Here is a 21,425-nt window from a genome sequence, read left to right on the forward strand (position 1 = left end):
CTCAGTTTCTCTATTAAAAAGGGGCTAAATAAATGCTTACTCCATAGGGTTTTTATAAATTTTCTCCTGAATTATCTATGATGAATGGGAGATAATGTTGCTGTATTGTAATGCCTGAAAAGTTTTGAGTTGATGATTACCTTGTAAATTCACTTTAAATTGAATAAACATAATATTTAATAAGGATTTTGTGTGTGTCCATTAAGTGAAATTTACTTGAGTTTACTAAATTAGTCCACAATTTATATGGCCCATTTTTTGATGATCAAGATTCTAGGTAACAAACTCTTCTCTCTACTTGAGATTGATTTTCATAGGAAAAGAATACCGCATAATATGTACCTTTCAACTAATCTATTCTGCTAATTTGGTAGTATAAAAAGATTTGTAAATGATGAATTTCCATACTCTTGAAGATACCTTTATACACCGTGCACTGCTTCTGAATTTACTCATGCCTTGTTTTAAAGTAGGACTTTCTCCTGACAGTGTATGTTAACAACTGGAAAATTCCCTATCAGTAGACTAGCACCATCTTGACAGCCCTGTGTTCTGCTTCTACCTTGCTAATTGTTTCCTTGGGATTATTTGGATTGTGTAGAAAGCTTTTGCAAATCCTCTTATTACTGAAGTCATTGTTGCCGGCAGGAATAAGATTAAAAGTGCTTAAGTCTGTAGAGTTGTTTCTAATTTGTACGTGTCATTTCAGTGGCATTTTAACAGAACTCTGTCTCCTGTCCCTCCCTTCTCCCCTGGTACTATCTCAAGTTAGGTCCAAGAAGCCAGGCCATTGGAAGAAATCTCATTTTATCCTCCTAATTATTATGCTGGCACTCAGGAGATAATTTTTCCCTTCATGCACTGCCAATTAATATGCAAATGAGCTGATAAATATTTATGCAATGATTTAAATTATGCAGGGAGTGCTTTCAGTATATTCTGTAAATGAATTGTTCGTGGACTTCAAAGTGCTGGCTGCAGTGCTAACGAGGGGAGATTTGCATAAGGCCCTAATCACGCGCATACTGATTAAGCTTCATTATGGAAACTGCCAGCTGCAATCTTTGTTTCTATTTTATTACAAAAAGGGGAACTTTTCATGCTTCAGTTGGCTTGATAATGTCAGTCCTAGCTGGTAGGAGAGACTAAAACTCCTCTGAGCAACTGAAGTTTCCTTATTCAGTTGAAGATTGCTATGGTGTAACCGAAGAAGTTGTATTTTGCTTCTCCCCTTAATCACCACCCCCCACACCCTTGTTCTCTTAAGAACATAGTGTAGATTTGTTAGAAATAGTAGTACCTTCTTTCCCCCACCCCAAACCGCTACCTGTTTCTTCCTTGTTTGGACTGTCTGCACCTCTAGAAGATTTCACAGCAATGCTGGACTGCAGTGACTGTGTTTTAGGTGGGTACCAGCACAGTTCTTTTCTTAGAAGCTTTAATATGGAAATCGCATGTGTGGGGTTGACTATGCATAAATGCTTAATCGCATATGCAGCCAGTGCAGGGGAGGGGGAGAGCTGGGTTGAGCTGGGAAGGAGGAAAGCATTTGCAAAGCACAAGCATACTTGAATTTGTAGTAGGTCCCTCCCTGTGACTAGCTCTTCTGGTTCAGAGGGTATTTTCAGTAACTAGTGTGGATTTAGAATTCAGCTTGAGTGAAGGACATTTTTGAGTTTTGGAAATTTCTATTGAGAGCATTTCATGTAGTTCTAAAAACATTTTAAGTCTGAAACAAGGTATAAACTGTACTTAATATATACATATTAATAAAAATGTTTTTCATACCTAATGAGAATGTCTTATACAAAAAGCAGAAATGCTCAGTGAAAGACAAGGTGGAGTCATTGTGCAGAATTGTTCCCTTAAATAGTAATACAGAGCGTAATTGTACTGTTTACTACAGTAGATCTGTTGATCAATTTTCAGATTTTAGAAATTATTAACTTTTCAAATTTTTGCTAATATTAACCTTTTTTTATTTTCTAAAATCAACTATGCTCTTTAGAAATCTGCTAGCCTAGTTTTGGGGAGGGAGATGTCCAATTTAAAAACAGTCTTTGGTGACTAAGATTTAAAAGAGAAGTGCTTTGGTTTTTAGACATGATTGATGATGGCCATATTTTGTATGTAGTTTTGTGTGTTTATGTGCAGAGTTATTGGAATATTTCTATAGTCATCTGGAAAGTTGAGTGATACCAACTCTAGGACTTGGATATCTTACATTTAAAACTTCTGCAAATGACTTTTTCTGTATGTCATTTTCCACACTTAAAAATTGAGTCTGTCTCCTATTACCTTCATAGTTGCCAAGAATAAAGTAAAATGATATTTCTGAAAATGTTTGAATTCTTATGCAAAAGGCATGGCCTAAATCCGAGGTAGTAGTGATACTTGTCTAGTACAGTAAAAACCAGTATGTAATGGGTGAATGACACAAAAAAATTATCTCGAGAATTCAATTAAATGGCAACTTGTAGACTGTGTGTTGGACTCATTATTTACAGTCAGCTCAATGGCGTAGACATATTTTTTTATATTGTTCAGAGAGAGAAAATACTTCAAATATCAAAAAAGGATTTATCTGTATTTACTCTTTTACATTTACCAAGTTGGGAACTGAGGAAAAGAAAGGAAAATATCTTTTTGAAATATTTTTAGCATGTTTTTAGAATTGGAAATTATATCTGTTACTTTCAGTTAATAGTAAATATGATTTAAATAATCTCTCCCTATTGTGTTATACAGTTAATCAAAATTTTATTGTTTTATTCTTTTTTGTTTGTTAAGTAATTTTGTTAAACGCCTTTGAAGCCCTTGACAATTCAATGAAAGATTCTGAAAAGATGCACATAAAATACCTGTGTCATAATTTATAGATGAGGAAATTAGGATATGAATTGTATAAGCTTAGGGTCCTGACTTGTTAAGAATTATGCTTCTTTCTTTGTTTGTTTGGTGTCCATGTATCTGGGAAAATATTATCCTTTTCATGAATGTTAACTGATTTATCCTTTTTTCCACTTTACTTTAAAATTCATTTTAAAGAAAGCATTGAGTAGTGTGTGTAATTGTTATATTTGTTGTGATCTTTGTTGACCTTCATAAGATTTTGTTTAAGTCATTCAGAAAGCCAATTTTCAGTAAGTTGTACACCTGTTCCTTTCAAACCTGAGTATGTTTTCAGATGATATATTTAAGTTTTTCTGGACAGTAGGGGTGAAGGAAGTTGTAGAACTGCCCTCATTTGTGACCACAGACATATGAATTTAACATTTGAAGAACAAGCCAGAGATGTAACAGAGGTGCTTAAGCCCATAAGACAAGCATCAGTTGTAAAAACTTACTGTATTAGAAAAGCCATTACAGAGCTTCTAGGTTGGAAATGAAATTTATAAGAGGAGGACTCCAGATTTTTTCTCATCCCTTATGCATGTGGATAATGCAACTGTGGACAACTGTCTACAGTTGGGACTTCTGTCTAATGATGTTTTTGATTTCCTAGTTAAATAAATGTTTAAGCAGATGACAAAACGTACTCTTTGGTCAAAAAATCAAATGCATTAAAGTTAAAATACTTGTTCTCTCTTAATAACTGTAGTTAAATGGTTCTTAACTCAGGAGAAATGGCAGAACTTCTTTGATAGTAAACGAGTTTGATTATAAATATTCTAAGTTTGAGTTTGCAGTAGAATGAGATCGTGTTTAGGTATATACAGTTTTTTACCCTTTAGAGAGGTAGAAGAAGAGCAGAGTTGTTCTTTTCTTTTGCATGTCTTCTGGGATACCTAATACTGCTTGATGAAAACTTTTTACTATGGAAACAAACCTTCATTTAACAGATAACTCTAGAAAAAATAAACCCAAATTAGTAAATTCATTTAGGATATTGAAGTATAATTTTTAAGTGGGTGTGATTATGATTCAATTTTGAAATTATTATATCTCTTATAGCTCTGGCACAGTTTCTTATACTGGTTTATGATTGAAGTATGAATTTGACATATTCACACTTAGACTCCAGTTTGGTTGGGGAGGGGAATAAATATGGGGGCATTTTTCTCAGACATGTTTTCTTTTGGTCTATTAGGTTGAGTTACTATCTCATCTATTATCAAGATTACTAATGCATTGTTTGGGTTGTAATTAATTAAAATCTTTGCTTATATAAAAAAGATACTTTATTTGAGAATAACATTTTTTTTTTTACTTTTGAGGTGTTTCTCTCCAGCCTCGGTTTTATTTCTTTAACATTTTATACTTGATGTTATAAAACATTTACTTATTTTACATATGAAACTTTCTAATACAGTTTTTTTCAGGTTAGGTATCTGTTGTTTTTCTTCAAAGAATCTTAAAATTCTTTAGAAAGACAGTTTATTTATGGATCCCTTCAGGGTCCAGGGAATCCTGGATTTCCTTCAGATAACCTTTTATTACAATTTCTGATGTTTTAGCCTGACATGTATGCACTGTTTCTCTTTAACTGTAACATTTGTTAACCCTTTCCTCTGCCATGATTTTGCCTCCTTAACCCCATCTCCAGTCTCAAATTTTAACAAACCTTATTCACTTGTGGTTCATTTCAGACTCAAGAATGAACAATCCGTCAGAACCCAGTAAACCATCTGTGGAGAGTGGAGATGGCAACACGGGTAAGAGCTCTCTCATCTAGCTTTTTAGTTAGATCTAGTGGGGCTGAAAGAAGAAACTCCCCACTTTACTAGAACTTGCATTTGGCAAATGCAGAACAATTTGAGTATTGACTTGTCAGATATGATTTAGTACTTGCAGGAAACGAGATTATGTTTGTTTAAGATTATCTACTTTTCTTTGCAGATTGCTTCATCTTTTTGCTTCCATCTGTCAGAGAAACAACAGGTAGTTACAAGAATTGTCCTTTCAGTCAGATAGTTCTGGGTGTGAATTATAGATTTGCCACTTACTAGCTGTGTGACTTTAGGCAATTTCTCCAATCTTTTTGAAATGTAATTTATTCAATTATAAAATGGGGATAAGATATGTCAGAGGTCATTTTATTAAAGGAGATTATAAATGTGAAATGTTAAGCAAAGTGCCAGCAGCACAGCAACCATTCAGTAAAGTGTTGCTCTTGTTACAGGTATTAATCAAAATAGTAAATCTTATCCACCTCACATTTGATATGAATTATATTAAAGTTATGATAGTGTCAGTTATTAATATAAAAACATACCCATTTCCAATACATCCTTTTATTTGGTAATTTAAAAAAATTTACATTTGATTAAACCTTTTATCAGGAGAAAATTAATTATCATGTAAATGAGAATACTGAGGCCCCATGAGAGAAAGGTAAATCCGTAAAGGATAGTTTGTATCCACAGCCCATATTCTTAATTCAGTGTGTTGCTTAGAGGACATTTGGCTATGTATCTTTATTATCTGCCAGAGATGATACAGGGACTTCCCCAGTTTCTGATCAAGGCAGAAATACAATTCTAAACCAAATAAGAAGAGAATTATGGGCAAGGATGCACAGAAAGTAACTGTTTCTAAAGTAAGCTAGGTTTTTCACTAGCAGAGAGGGTTCCCTCTTTGGCCATCATTTTGCAAAATGCCTGACTATGGGAGATGGGTAAGAAACAGAGGCACTTTTGGAAGCTGTCTTTGTTTTCTATTTTTATGGATCATAAAACCTTTTATTAATAATTTGTAGTAAATGGATAGGTTGGACCAATATAGGCAGTTTCCTGCCTACATGTCTTCCATTGTAAACTGTTCTGTATCCGAAGATGCTTATATATCTTTTAGTCTCTGAAATGTACCTACCTCTTTATGTGAAAGTGAGCTGTGAGGCTTCCGTGTTCATCCCTGTTGTATTTAACATGTTTCATGTTATTCTACCTGAGGCTACCCAAGTAGACTACTGTAGTATCTCCTGAGAAAGGGAAGGATAGCATTGTATTCTTTCTTTCTAAATTATCAGCCACAGTCTCCTTTCCGTTACTTCTCTGTCCCCTGTTTGGGCCCCTCTTCCTCTATTTTGCAGTACTGGTTCTTGTGCTGATGCAGGTGCTTTGGCCACCTAGCTTATGGGTAGGACTTGTTTTCAGAGACTAATAGGGCAGTAGATCCCATTAAGAGGCCAGGGGAGACGGGGCAGGACACCTGTGCCTAAAGGACAGCTTCAAAGAGGAAGCATATTTTTCTCTCTAAGGGAGGAGAAACAGATTCACTAAATGATTGGAGAATATGGAAAGTATCTACTGCATCAGACTCAAGGAATCCCCATATTTACTTTAATGCCACTACTATAATAGCAGTTTCAGTAGTTACCATTTTTTGAGCACCTGTAACATTTAATAAAACCCCTGTGACATGTTTTTAAAAATCTTAAGCTCTGTATACATTACCTGATTTTAATTTAAGTTCTTATGACAAATTAGATATTACTATTTTAAGGAATGGGGATTTGAGGCACAAATCCAGGAAATAAAGGCAGATTTAAGATTTGCAGCCTGCATGTGTTTTTTCCCATGAACGGAAATAAAACTGAAAATTTAACCAGCACTTTGTATGTGTTCAGATCTATGTAAGGTAAATTCTGGCTGGAGCACTTGTTAGAAGTCTTGTGAATTTCTTATCCTGTTTTAATATGAAATGCATGGCAAACTCATTCCCACCATAGAGTTGAACAGTATCAATATAGATTTTTTTACTTTCAGAAAAATGTAGTTTTCTGAAATTATAATTTTGTAGCTAAACTCTGGCACTTTCTTAGACTTCTCTACTTCCATCACCAGCAATGGCAGTTGATTTTCTCTTTTTTCCACAAAGACGGAAAATTTTTATTGCTTTTTTGTTAAGAGTCACTGCTCATGAAATAATACATAGCAGCTGGATCAGATGTGAACCAGTCACCCATCCTTACTGTGAAGCATAGCCACTCACTTCCTATTTGTCTATTGTAGCACTTGTTGCCTTAGTAAAATTTCTAATAACTTCCATTTTATGGACCTTTACATTCACTTCAGAATAACAGAAACCTTGAATGTTAAGGGTCTGTCACTATAATTCTAGCATCTCCCACTGATACCAGTTTATTAGTTTAGGAATATAGAAATACATTTGAGTTCCAGTTTGCATATTAAATTACCATGTTTGATATATTAGATATAAAATCACAGTTTATTTAGATAATTACATGCTTACAAGTTGATTTTTATTTAAAAATGTAACAAATGAACCTACAGACCGTCTAGTTGTTTGTTAGTTGTTTATTATTTTTTAGTGGTTTATGGAAAAGAAGTAAAATTTTTAAGGGAAAGAACTCCTAACATTATAATAAAACTGAAGTCTCACATTTTCTGGATTCAGAATACTTCTGTATAGCTCATTTTTTCCTGAAATGTTTATGATTGTAATAATTTTAATTTGTGAAATTTTAAGAATGATATTGTAACCTTATTTAAGATTGTGTTGATATGGAAACTTATTTGCCTCTCTACTGCCAGAATGATTTATTTAAGTTGAGAAGCTAAATCTGACAATGTGCTTTTGTCAAATAGCCCTTATATGTCCATAGAGAATCTATAGCTTAGGTTTCTTTATTTATTTATTCAGTAAGTGCCTGTTCTATATGTAAAATATTACAGTTGGTGTTATTAGAAGATACAGTACAAGCAGGTGAGATACCCTGAGTCTTCAAGGAGTTAACAGTTCATTAAGAGATAAGACAAATATGTAAATAACTGATTCTGGATAGATTATGGTAATTGTAATTCAAGAAGGGGCATAGAAAAGTCCCATGGTGGAATTAAGAAGGTGTTTGAGGAAATTCAAGTGCCTTTATAGGCCAGATAGAAAAAAATCACCAGGAAGTAGGAGAGTAAAGAAAGCAAAAGAACTCTTGGGACCAAGGTAGAGGTGAAGGGCTGGGATCAAAGGTGCAGAATGAAGGGTTAACTTTGCAAGTGAAAAAAGATATACCACTTTCTCTAAGATTAGGGAGAAGGAGTAAAGATTAAACAATGACAGAGAAAATTGAGGTAGAAGGGAGAAGCAAAACTGGGAAATGATTTACATGATTACTTCATTTTTTTCATTAAAGTAGTTGAGGTGATCCTCAGAGGAAGGCAAGGATAATAGTAATAATAATGACAGCAGTTACCATTTATTGAATTCGTTCACTGTAGGTATTTGGCTAGCTGCTTTATTATGTATACTTTATGTCATAATTGTTAAACTACCCCTATAAGGTAAGTAGGTTTATGCCTATATTACACGTAAGGGAACTAAATTCATGATGGTTTAGTAATTTATGATTGAAAGACCATGAGCCTTTCGTTACTTCATACTGCCTTGCTAGAAGACTGAATGAAATGGGTTTGGGGATTTGGGTAGAGTGAATGAGTTTTGACGTAGTTACCTTTAAGGAATTGATTGAAATAAACAAAAAGGATTGATAAGCCTGCTGAGGGTCAGGCTCAGATTAAAGAAAATAAATGTGTAATTTATCTAATCAACATATTTATCAGTTGACCTTTGAACAACATGGATTTGAGCTGTGTGGGCCTGCTTATGTGTAGAATTTTTTTCAATAAATACATTGGGAAAATATTTAGAGATTTATAACAATTTGAAAAAACTTCCAGATGAACTGTGTAGCCTAGAAATATTGAATACATTTAAAAATTAGGTATGTTATGAATGCATAAAATAAAATATATTACGATGCTAGTCTATTTTAACATTTACTACTATAATCTCAAATCTATTACAAAAAGTTAAAATTTATAAAAACTTATGCAGACAAACACTTAAAGACTGTACATGGCACCATTCACAGTTGCAAGAAATGTAAACAAACTCAGATATGTTGTATTAAATCATGCTGTGGATAAAACTAACTATAGTATCTACTGTACTACTGTAATAATTTTGTAGCCATCTCCTGTTACTATTGCAGTGATCTCAGGTGTTGTGGAGTATCCTCTTAAAATGTCATGTGATGCTAGTCATGTCCACGTGAGCAGTTTGTCTCCAGTAAATTGTGTGTCACAGTAAAAAGTGATCCCTCTCGATTCTTAAGTATTTTTCATCGTGTTTAGTGCAATAACCTTAACCCTGAATAACACTGTGGGAGCCATACAAAGTGCCACTAGTGATGCTGGAAGTGCTCCAAAGAAGCAGAGAAAAGTCATGACATTACGAGAAAAAGTTGAATTACTCGATAGGTACCTTATATTGAGGTCTGCAGTTGCAGTTGTCAACCATTTCAAGATAAATGGTGTAAGGACCATTATAAAAAAGAAAAAGTAATTTGTGAAACTGTCACTGCAGCTATGCCAGTAGGCATGAAAATCTTGCACTTTTTGCCAAATACCTTATCTCGTATTGAAAAGGCAACTTTTATGTGGGTGCAGGATTGCCATAAGACAGGCATCCCTATAGACTCTGACATGATTTGAGAAAAAGCAAAGTCATTGTGTGACAACTTAAAGCAAAAGGAAAGTAAAAGATCCAAAGCTGGAAAATTTAATGCCAGCAAAGGATGGTTTGATAATTTTAGAAAGAGGTTTGGCTTAAAAAAGTCAGGATAACAGGAGAAGCTGCTTCTGCCAACGAGTTCCCCAACTCCATTAAGAAAATCATTGAGGAGAAAAGATACCTATATCTGCCTGAACAGTTTATAATGAAAATGATAGTGCCCTGTTCTGGAAAAAATTGCCATGGAGGACATTTTTAGGTAAGGAAGAGAAGCGAGCACCTGGATTTAAGGCAAGAAGGGATAGGCTAACTCTTTTGCGGATGCCGTTGGGTTTATGATCAGGACTGCTCTTATCTATGTCTTATTCCAGACTGCTTTTGACTTCTTTTATGACATGGACCCTTTTATGATACGGGCACTCAAACTAAAGTAAGTGATGGAAGAAGAATTGGTACTATACAGAAACATTCTTAGAGAAGTGAAAAAGTCCTACAGAAATTATGTATTTCTATTAAGTTGCACTGAGTGTGCCTGCCTCTCCTGCTTCCCCTTCCACCTCTGCTACCCCTGAGACAGCGAGAACAACCCCTTCTCCTCCTCCTCCTCCTTCCCTCCTCCTCCTCCTCATCAGTATAGTCAATGTGAAGACTAGGACTTACTTAATAAATAGGAAATATATTTTCTGTTCTTTATGATTTTGTTGATAACATTTTCTTTAGGTTACTTTATTGTAAAAATACAGTATATAATACATATAACATACAAAATATGTGTTAATTGACTATTTATGTTATTGGTAAGCGTTCCAGTCAACAAGAGGCTATTGGTAGTTAAGTTTTGGGGGAGTCAAAAGCTGCATCTGGATTTTTGAATGTGTGGGGAGTCAGCACCCCGACCCCTGCGTTGGTAAAGGTTTAACTGTGTGACCTTTCCGTAGCTCAGCTCAACAGTCCCAAATGAGGAGTGAAGAAAATAGGAAGATGGGATTATTTTGCACAAATAATATCCTTTCAATGAAAAACCCATCCATATAAGAGAAAATAGTAATGATATTTCTTACAACACACACAAGGATGTGCAGGAGAATGCTGCCAAGGATGCTTTCCTTGGGAGAGTCTAACTCCTCATTTCTCCCTCCTCTCAACTCTTGGTAACCTCTAATCTACTTTCTGTCTCTGAATTTGCCTATTCTAGATATTTTATTTAAGTGGAATTGCATAATATTTGTCCTTTTATATCTGGCTTATTTCACTTAACATAATGTTTTCAAGGTTCATTCATGTTGTAGCATCTATTGGAACTTCATTACTTGTTCTAACTGAATAATATTCCATTGTGTGTATATACCACATTCTGTTGATACATTTATCTGTTGATGGACATTTGGATTGTTTCCACCTTTTAGCTATTGTGAACAATGCTGCAGTGAACTTTGGTGTGTAAGTGTATGTTTGAGTCCTTGTTTTCAATTCTTTGGGATATATACCTAGGAATGGAATTGCTGGATAAAATAAAAACAACACAAATTTATTATCTTACAGTTTGGTAGTTTAGAAGTCCTAAAATTACGGTGTTGAAAGGGCAGCATTCCTTCTGGAGCATTATGGAGAGTCCATTTCCTTCCCTTTTCCAGGTTCTAGAGGCCACCTGCATTCCTTGTTTTGTGGCCCCTTTCTCCATCTTCACAGCCATATATATAGCATCTTCAAATTTATCTTGTAGAGAAAATAGGTATGAAAATGTAATATAATAGAAATTGAGAAGATTCATAAGGAGTATACGTGAATCCATGAGAATTCAACACAGGGAGAAATTGTTTCTAGCTGGCAGGGTCAGGGAAGGCTTTGGAGAAAGTGGACTTTAAACTATACCTTGAAGGCAGGGTAGGATTTACATGTGGTGGTAGGCAGTGTACGTTTAGCATGAAGAAACAGTAAAAGCTGAGATGGAGAAGAAATCTGTACTAAACGTCTCTAATTCCTTCAGAATTTTTCCATCATGTCGTGTGATTTCTAGATCTTTTATCCTTTAGTCATTCACAGAATGAGACAGTATTCCAGTTCTTTAGAATTCAGTGCATCCATTACAATTGCCATTGGCCTATTATTATTTTTGAAAATGTATCATTGGCTTATTATAATTATTTTTATAATTAATAAAGGTAAAAGTGACAAATTTTTTAATTTAAATTTTTATAAATTTAATATAAATTTTTTCTGATATTTGTTTTGAAATTTTAACACTTTTCTTTTAAAGTAGCTGACTCATCTGTTTATTTATTGAATTTGTAGTCAATTAGTTGTAAGTTTTTTTTACATCTGAATTATGACGGAGTCAAGGCTCCCCTGTCCTGTTCTTTTTTAATTGATTTTTCATTTAAATGATTTTTTCACTCAGGATAATATCAAGATCGTTTTGGCAAATGAAAAGGCCAAAGAAATTTATTAGTGCAACCTAATGTACATTTATGAAATGGCATTCCAAAAATATCATCATCCAAACTTCCTGGTAACCAGTGATAAATTAGTTCTGTGGGGTTTACTAGTGTCATGGCTGGTATTAGGAAATTATGTTTATAAAAGAGCATGATCAGACATCATTTTCTCCAAGATGAAGAGAAAGCATCCTGGAAGACCAGGGCACCAGTGAATATACCTGCTATTCTTCGTAATAACTCAAGAACTTGATGTCTCGAACCAACACTTGTTGGGGAAACATTTCCAGATAAAATACCAGTGTTTTTAGGAGAAGCCTCAGAATATCACCGAGGAACAGGCCTCAAATAAGTTCTCATTAAACCGGAGTGGAACAATTGAAAATTTCAGAGTCTGAAGAACTATTTTCCTTTTCAACTTATGTTTATTTAGGGACCATTTTTAATATTCTTATTGCTCTTATTGTTGTTATCTTAGAATATATTACATATTTTACCATGTAGACTATGTTCTGTACTGGCCAAGGTATTCCTATAAGCCTGTGGGTAGAAGTACTAATATTAATTTTTTTGGAGTTTCTTTATAGTGAAGTTTTAAATAGTGGGTAGTTCATGGGTCATTGAAAGTGACTAGAACGCTTCCAGAGAGCCTTAGGATCACAGTGAAGGTTCATAGTGATCTAGAAGCAAACATCAGACACCTATAGGAAAAGATAGACCTTCCTCTGGTGTTCGGTTTGATAGATGTCAGTTACAGGGTATGACTTCTAAGAGATTATGACCACTACATGTGAAGAAACTTGCCCTGGCCTTGCCCACTGGTGCACATGGGGATTTTTAAATTTTAGGTATATGTGGAGAAGGAGGGAATTATAATTACTGAAACTGTGAGAATAGTAAGTGGCATCTGGATTAAGATTATACTTTTGTTAAATCAGTGAATGAACAATTGATCCCTTTGGCAAGAGATAGTCCAATAAAAAATTTAGAATTTTAGGGGTAGTGTCCATTTTTATTCATTGCTAAAGAAATTTGGAACATTAATGAGAGGATTTGTTTCTAAACAGTTTTAGGCACAGATTATTAGAGATTGTCTGTAATTTTTTCCCTCTTCTCTTGGAGAGCAGCTTAGTTTTGTCATGTCATTTTTTTCATATATTTTTTCCCAGCAGGTATTAAAGAGTTTTTGGTACAAAAGGATTTTCCAGCCACGTTATACTTTACATCTTGCTTGAAGCTAAAAACTAGACTCCATTACTCTTTCAATTAGATCCATTATATAGCATCCTGGCCTAGAGCAGTGGCAGTAGAAACTAGGGGTCAAATTTAATGAGCCATTGGGGGGAGGAGGAGAGGAGAGGGAGGGGAGTAAAAAAAGAAAAGGAGGAGAGGGAGTAATCTAAAATGAATACCTGTGTTTTGGCTTGTGGCCGGGATAGATATGATGCTGTTCTCTGAGTAGGGACTGCACTAGATGGCAGTAGACTTGGCAATGAGGTGATGGATTTCAGTTCTGAAAATGTTGCATTTGGGATATCTTGTGGTACTTGTGGTGAAGAAGTGGGCGACTGACGAGAGAGAGAGACGGGGGGGGGGGGGGCGGGGGGGGGTTCCTGAGGAGAGAACTCTGGGTTGCTTGTGGAGGTATGGGAGACTTTAGCAGGGAGATGCTGGGATGAGAGTGTAGTAAACTGAGAAGACCAAGGACAGAGAACTCTTCCACAACGTTGAAGGGACTGGCAGAGAAAGAGTACTGTCCAGTAGGATGTTAAATAAAATTAAAAATTAAGTTCCCCAGTCCACTAGCCACATTTCTAGTGCTCATTCGCCACATGTTGGATAGCACATACCTATAACATTTCCCTCATCGCAGAAAGTTCTACTAGACAGTGCTTAAGTCAAATAAGTAAGAACAACCATGGAAATCAGAAGTGAACCAGACAGTGAGCTCATGGAGTCAGTATTCAGTGTGGTCAAGTACTGCCAAAGAAGGCTTAAAATGTGACCTTTGGATTTGACAATTATTGGTTACTGGGGACCTTTTAAAAGGTTTTAGGCAAATGGTTAGGAAAGAAATTGCTGTGGTTAGAGAAGTGAATGGTTGAAGAAGGGGAATGACAAATGTAGGCAGCTCTTTTGGTGGAAGCTGTATGTGGGGCTGTATAGTACAGTGGTTAAGAGCTCAGAACCTGAAATCAAACCACATGGATTCATAGCCTGATTCTTGCACTTCCTGGTTGTATTACCTTGGGGAAGTTATTTTTTTCTGTGCCACAGTTTTTCATAGCTATAAATGGAGATAAATAATAATACAGCAAGTAGAGATGTGTTTCAGTAACTATGCGGTGTTCGCTATCTGTTGTGAGGATGATGATGACAGTAAAAGGGAGAGAATGGGAGAGGGTGTTAGAAAAGTCCTCCTAGTGGAGCAATATGAATATGTTTATATGTTAAGGAAGAGGAGCCAGTAGGAGGAGAATGGTAAATAAAGAACAGGTGATTCAAGAATCAAAAAGGTGTTGGGTTTCAGAACACTGGTGGATGAAGTAGCCTACTGTAGGGAAGGTCCTTTTTTTTTTTTTTTTGGTGGAGACATAGGAGAGTGAAGTAGGTTGGCCAGTTGTAGTGGCTCACACCTGTAATCCTAGCACTCTGGGAGGCCAAGGCAGGAAGATTGCTTGAGCTCAGGAGTTGAGACCAGCCTGAGCAAGAGCAAGACCCCCGTCTCTACTAAAAATAGAAAAATTAGCTGGGTATTGTGGCACACGCCTGTAGTCCCAGCTACTCAGGAGGCTGAGGCAGGAGGATCACTTGAGCCGAGGAGTTTCAGGTTGCAGTTAGTTAACACCAGTGCACTCTACCCAGGGTGACAGAGTGAGACTCTGTCTCAAAAAAATAATAATAATAATAATTTAATTTAAAAATTTTTAAAAAGGAAAAAAAGATGTAGATAATAAGTTTTTAGGTGGAAAGGAATATAAGAAAGCACTCTAGATAGGGTTAGGAACAGAGGCAATTAGGGATAGCCTCATGATACAGGGAAAATGAAACTGGGAATAGAATGCAATAAAGAAGTCTGAGAGAAGAATGGCCAACAAACATATGAAAAAATGCTCAACATCTCTAATCATCAGGGAAATGCAAATCAAAACCACAATGAGATATCACTTAACTCCAGTGAGAATGGCCTTTATCAAAAAGTCCCATAACAACAAATGTTGGCGTGGATGCGGAGAGACAGGAACACTCAGACACTGCTGGTGGGACTGCAAACTAGTGCAACCCCTATGGAAAGCAATATGGAGATACCTTAGACAGATACAGGTAGACCTACCATTTGATCCAGCAATCCCATTATTGGGCATCTACCCAAAAGAACAAAAGACATTCTGTAACAAAGATACCTGCACCCAAATGTTTATAGCAGCACAATTCACAATTGCGAAGATGTGGAAACAACCCAACTACCCATCAATGCATCAGTGGATTAATAAAACGTGGTATGTGTATACCATGGAGTACTACTCAGCTATAAGAAACAATGGTGATATAGCACCTCTTGTATTTTCCTGGAAAGAGTTGGAACCCATTCTACTAAGTGAAGTATCCCAAGAATGGAAAAATAAGCACCACATGTACTCACCATCAAATTGGTTTCACTGATCATCACCTAAGAGCACATTTAGGAATAACATTGATCGGGTGTCAGGCAAATGTGGGTGGGGGAGGAGATGGGTGTATACATACATAATGAGTGTGATGCACACCGTCTAGGGGATGGACACCTTTGAAGCTCTGACTCAGGGTGGGGGGGCAAGGGCAATATACATAACCTAAACTTTTGTACCCCCACAATATGCTGAAATAAGAATTAAAAAATAAAAAATAAATAAAAAGTCTAAGAGTAGATAGTTTATCCAGATAAATAAATAATATGAGAAGGATTTGTAGCAAAGGGTCATAATTCAAGCTAGGAATCCTGACATTAGATATAATCAGAAGGTAAAGAGTGTACTGCCACATTCAGAGACTTCTTTGTATTTCCAAGGAAGGCATGAAGCTGCCACCATTTAACTGGCTTACATCTTAAAGGTAAAGGTGAATAGTGGGCATCTGACTAGGTTGGGAAGCAGGAGGGAGATGAAGAAAGGTAAATGTTGGTACATTTTTCTTCTCCAACAAAAAGTGTTAATGTGGTATTAGGATATTAAAATAAAGACCTTCTGGTTTTCTTGGTCCTCAAAGCGTTCCATTTATGCATAATATTTCAGTTATTTGAAAAAGTCTCGATAGCTGGTAGGTCACAAGTCATTCATTTTTCTACAATTAAGAATAAAGTTATTAAAAGTCTGTTTTAATAGAATCTTTTATCCAAATAGATTTAACAGTTCAACAGACATTAGCTACCTGTAGAAATCTTGTTATGTGTCATTGATCTGCATTCATCTACAGGTGACATATAAGAGCCATTTAAAAAATAACACACATACTGTTATTTAGGAAGTAAAGGATATATAGTAAAATCATTGGGAATTTTTAGCAGATATGTAATGATCATCCATCCTGTAGATCAGCCATTCAGCCATCCCCAACCTTTTTGGCACCAGGGACTGATTTCATGGAAGACATTTTTCTGCGGGGGGTGGTGGGGCGGTGGTGTTGGAGCTCAGGCGGTGATGCTCAGCCCTGTTCTCCTAACAAGCCACGGACCAGTACCACAGCTGTAGATGACCTGTCATCCATTTTGGTTACATGTCTTGCTTTTGTAGTGGCATGAAATCTTTCTGTGATTCTCTCTCTGTGATAAGTCATTCTCTTTCTGGATTTCCATTTTCCCTGATTCCTCCCATTTTTATGGTGGCTAAGATGGAAGAAACCACCTCCACACAAACACACCAAAAATGATCAGTAAACTAAGGTTTCCTAGAAGATCTTACTAGCTGTTATTTATGTCCCCTGGTTGCTTGAATTTCTGTGAACTTCATTTGGAATTTGTGCTTGCTTATCAAGGCAATGTAGTGATAGGCACAGATACAGTCATTGTTTCCTATACAGTATCTGAAATTTAGGCTATTGGTAAATTTTACCTTGACTGCCTTAAATTTACTGATAAATAGAAATCTGTGGATAATGTACTTTTCTTCTTTATTATATAGGTTTAATTAAAGTAGTGGTATATGATTTTCAGTACAGATTAAAATGTAGTTAAGTATAGTACTATCTAAAATATAGCTGCTAAGTGATGAAAAATAGCTTTCACAAACTTCATGTTCCAAAATCTCTCAGACCCTCATTCAAGAAAGTGTTATTCTTATTTTCACATGCAATTCCCACAGAGGTGCATTTCATAACAGATTATAAGCAGCCATTTAGACAAGTGAGGCTGGCTGCTATAGGCAGGTTAATAAATAGAACAGTAGCTGTGAGATTTATACTGGAACTCCAGATTCTTTTCAAATTGATGTGAAGTACACATAACATAAAATTAACTATTTTTAAGTGAATAATTCATTAGCATTTAATGTGTCTGCAGTGTTATGCAACCACCACCTCTTTCTAGTTCTAAAATGTTTTCATCACTCCAAAAGAAAACCCACACCCCTTAAGCAGTGGCTCCCTGTCTCCCTCTTCCTAGCCCCTGGCAACCACCAATATCTATTTCATTTCTACGGATTTGCCTATTCTATGTATTTCATATAAATGGAATCATATAGTATGTGACCCTTTGTGTCTGGCTTCCTAGCCTCATGTTTTCAAGGTTCATCCGTGTTTTAGCATAGTATCAGTGTTCGTTCCTTTTTATGGCTGAGTAATACTCCATCGTATGGATGTACCACAATTTATCCATTCATCCCTTGATGGACATTTGGGTTGTTTTCACTTGGCTATTATGAATAGTGCTGCTCTGAACATTTACGTATATGGATTTGTTTGAGTACCTGTTGTCAGTTCTTTTGGGTATACATGCATGCATCACTTAATAACAGGGATATGTTCTGAGAACTATGTCATTGTGCAAACATCACAAGTATACTTACACAAACCTAGATGGTATAGCCTACTACACACCTAGGCTATGTGGTATATATAGCCTGTTGCTCCTGGGCTATAAACCTATATAGCATGTTACTATACCAAATACTGTAAGCAGTTTTTTGTTTGTTTGTTTTTGTTTTTTGAGATGGGTTCTCACTGTGTCACCAAGGCTGGAGTGCAGTGACATGATCATAGCTCACTACAGCCTCAAATTCCTGGGCTCAAGTGATCCTCCCACCATAGCCTCCCTAGTAGCTAGGACTACAGGCACACACCACTACTCCCAGCTAATAATCCTGTAGCAGTTATAACACAATGATATTTGCATATCTAAACATAGGAAAGGTACAGTAAAAATACGATATTATAATCTTATGGGACCACCATCATATGCAGTCCGTTGTTGACTGAAATGTTGTCACACAGTGCATAAATGTGTGTCTAGCAATAGAGTTGCTAGGTCATATGGTAATTCTGTGTTTAACTTTTTTTTTTTTTTTTTTTTTTTGAGACAGAGTCCTTCTCTGTCCCTTAGCTAGAGGGCAGTGGTATCATCATATCTCCCTGAAACCTCAGACTCCTAGGCTCAAGCGATCCTCTTGCCTCAGCTTCCCGAGTAGCTGGGACTATAGGTGCACACCACCACGCCCAGCTAATTCTTTTCTATTTTTGGTAGAGATGGGATCCGTCTGTTGCTCAGGCTGGTCTCCAATTCCTGCCTCAAGCGATCCTCCAGCCTTGACCTCCCAGTGTGCTAGGATTACAGGTGTGAGTCACCATGCCCGGCCCTATGTTTAACTTTCTGAAGGACTGCCAGGCTGTTTTCTGTTTTCCATAGAGGCTGAACCATTGTCATTTTCACAGTCAACGTGCAAGGATTCCAATTTGTCTGCATCCTGGCTAACACTTATTTACTTTCATGTTTTTAATTATAGCCATCCCAATGGTTAGAATTAGATAATATACTTTAAAAGTAGCAACTCTTCATTCATTTTCTCTAGGAATTAATAATATTAGAAACTGAAACCTTCTCCTTTTTCCCAACAGTATTTTTGTGTATCTCCCTCTATATTACAGTCAAAATATCTTGTAATAATGAGATGAGAACTGTCAGTAATAAAATAGGTTTACATCTGAACAGTTAGATGCCTCACTTTCCTCGCCCTGGTGATTTGTGCCTCAGTTTGTTATCCTGGACTCTCTTTACGACCCCATCTCTCCCTCTTGTTAGCCATACTATTAACAAATCTCTCAAAGCACATTGTACCTTTCTTAGAGCAAGTACCTTCTGCTTTGTTCTGCTTTACAGCAGTGACAGTACGTTATTCTTGTTCATGTTCTACCTTCTGTCATTTTGTAGATTTTTTTTTGTAGTACTTGTCTTTTGTGTTATTTACTTTCTTGACTATCACTCATACCTAACTGTGAGCTCCTTTTTGTATGGGAACATGATTTATTTATCTTTGTAACCCTAGGACCTAACTAACCCTAAAATTGTTAGTTAAAATTCTTGGATTTTATTTTTTAACTTGGTCGTAGTGTCTTCTACTTGTGGTACAAAATGCTTGGCATTTTCCTCCCCGACTCAACCTTTTCCAATTACTTTCATCTCATTTTCTTAAGAATCAATGGAAATGTCACCTCCACAAAGCTTCCATGATGTTGCCTTCTCCCTTTCCCCTTAAGTCTCTTTTAAATGTTTTGGTAAAGCTCTATGTCTATTTGTTTTGCGCTGTCTACATTGTATGACTATTTTTATGTAATTGAAACCACAGTCATTATGCACCCCAACAAACTTCCTCCCCCCTCCCTCTTTATTTTCCATAGCATTTACTTCTATCTAATATCCAATATTTTTTTCATTTTTATTGTCCCTTTCCCCCACGTTAGAATGTAAGCTCTATGAAGACATGATTTTTGTCTCTCTTCTTCACTGTGGTGTCAGCCCTTAAAACAATGTCTGCCACATAGTAGATGCTCATAAAGTATTTTTTTTAAAATAAATGAATGAATGAATAAGCCTAAGAACTGCTTGAGAGCAAGGACTGTAGCTGTATTCATTTTTATAACCTGTGTATCTAGAATATCAATGCCCAGTAGATATTTGTTGAAAGTACCATTTATTCTTACAGCAGGATCTTTTTTCTACATGGTATTCTTGGTTCTCATTTGTTGTATACCTAAATAATTATATGAAAATAGAAAATGCACATAAGCAAAAAGAATTGTCTCATTGAAAGTAGGAGATGATTCATAGTAAATCTTGTATGTATAGGCACAACAATAGTTTTATCAAAAGTCATTTTTTATAAAGGTAAAACTATTCAAGAAAAGAGAACTTTCTACTGAATTGTAAAAGTGAACACCCCTATTGACCAAGATTTAGGAGAACAGCTGAATAATTCCTATATCCATATTTCAAGTAATCATGGCATTGGAGTAGATTAAAAATAAAGGTTGTATATAGGTGAGTTCCAATTCAAAATTAAAGATCACATACACAACTTAAATTAGGTTCCCAATTAGCCAGTGACACTAAATGTTACTGTGAGGAAAGTCATTTCAGAACAGGTGTACTCTATTCAGTGTAGCTTTCCTTACCCCCAACATTCTGAATTGGGTGGGAGTGGGAGCAGGCAGCTGCCTGCGACACAGTGCAAGTGAGGTTGTATCAGATCTGAGCATAGGGAACCTCATGTATTCAATGTTTGGGTCTCCATTGAGAACAAATCTTTTTGTTCTTTCTGTTGGAAACAGGGACTATTTTACAAATATTGTTCAGGGTTCCAGAAAACTCGATTCTCTGCAACCAGCTTCTTTACTCTGATTTAATTTGTTGTGATCTGTGTGATCCTCATACTTGGTCTGAGACCTACATTAACAAATGAATTTCTGTGCACTTAGCTAAAGAATATGGGGTCACTGACAATGGAACAAAAATTTTTTTCTTTTTAAATTGTCACATTTTCCTTTAGATATAGGTGGTTCCTGAAGAGATTACAAAAATGTACTATGTAAGTTTTAATTTCTGGCCAAAGAGTTGATCTGTTTGGAAACTATTATATTAATGTTATCTCATAAGTAATGATTAAGTGTTCTAAGAAAAACTAGATTTTATAGGAGTTAAGATTAGGGAAGGATTATTTATAGTTAGGCTGGCTCTTAAAGTCTTAAAGCAAGTAGATTACAGGCTGGATGTTGAATAATGACTGGGACTTCTGAGCTAAAGAAGAGGGTGAAGGGCATCTATTAAATAAATTTTAGTCCCACTGAGGGTATCACCTTAACTTTCTCCCTGACTCTCTTTCTCCCTCCCCAATCCCTTCTCTCCAACCTCTACCTTTCTCCTTCCTTCCCTAGTATGTTGTGTTTCCTCTCCCATTTGCACATTTTAAAATTAATGTTCATAGGCTATAGATTTCCATTCTCGCTTATGCAGAAAAGACAATAGGAATAGGATAAATGAGAGGATAGTCTTCCCCC

At 36.0% G+C, this 21,425-nt stretch overlaps 1 protein-coding gene across 5 annotated transcripts in view; it reads left to right on the forward strand.

The window, feature by feature from the left end:
• The window catches only part of POU2F1 (POU class 2 homeobox 1), a 166,782-nt gene that overhangs the window by 89,519 nt on the left and 55,838 nt on the right, over window positions 1-21,425 (forward strand). For 4 of the 5 annotated variants that reach the window (XM_045546619.1, XM_045546624.1, XM_045546620.1 and 1 more), the window contains exon 2: window positions 4,590-4,655. In XM_045546619.1, coding sequence (XP_045402575.1) covers window positions 4,590-4,655 — 66 coding nt within the window. Of the gene's footprint in view, window positions 1-1,148; window positions 1,406-4,589; window positions 4,656-21,425 lie in introns of those variants that run through there. The other variant, XM_045546621.1, reaches the window with a different exon arrangement.

Source organism: Lemur catta, chromosome 3 (assembly GCF_020740605.2).
Source record: "Lemur catta isolate mLemCat1 chromosome 3, mLemCat1.pri, whole genome shotgun sequence".
NCBI lineage: Eukaryota > Metazoa > Chordata > Mammalia > Primates > Lemuridae > Lemur > Lemur catta.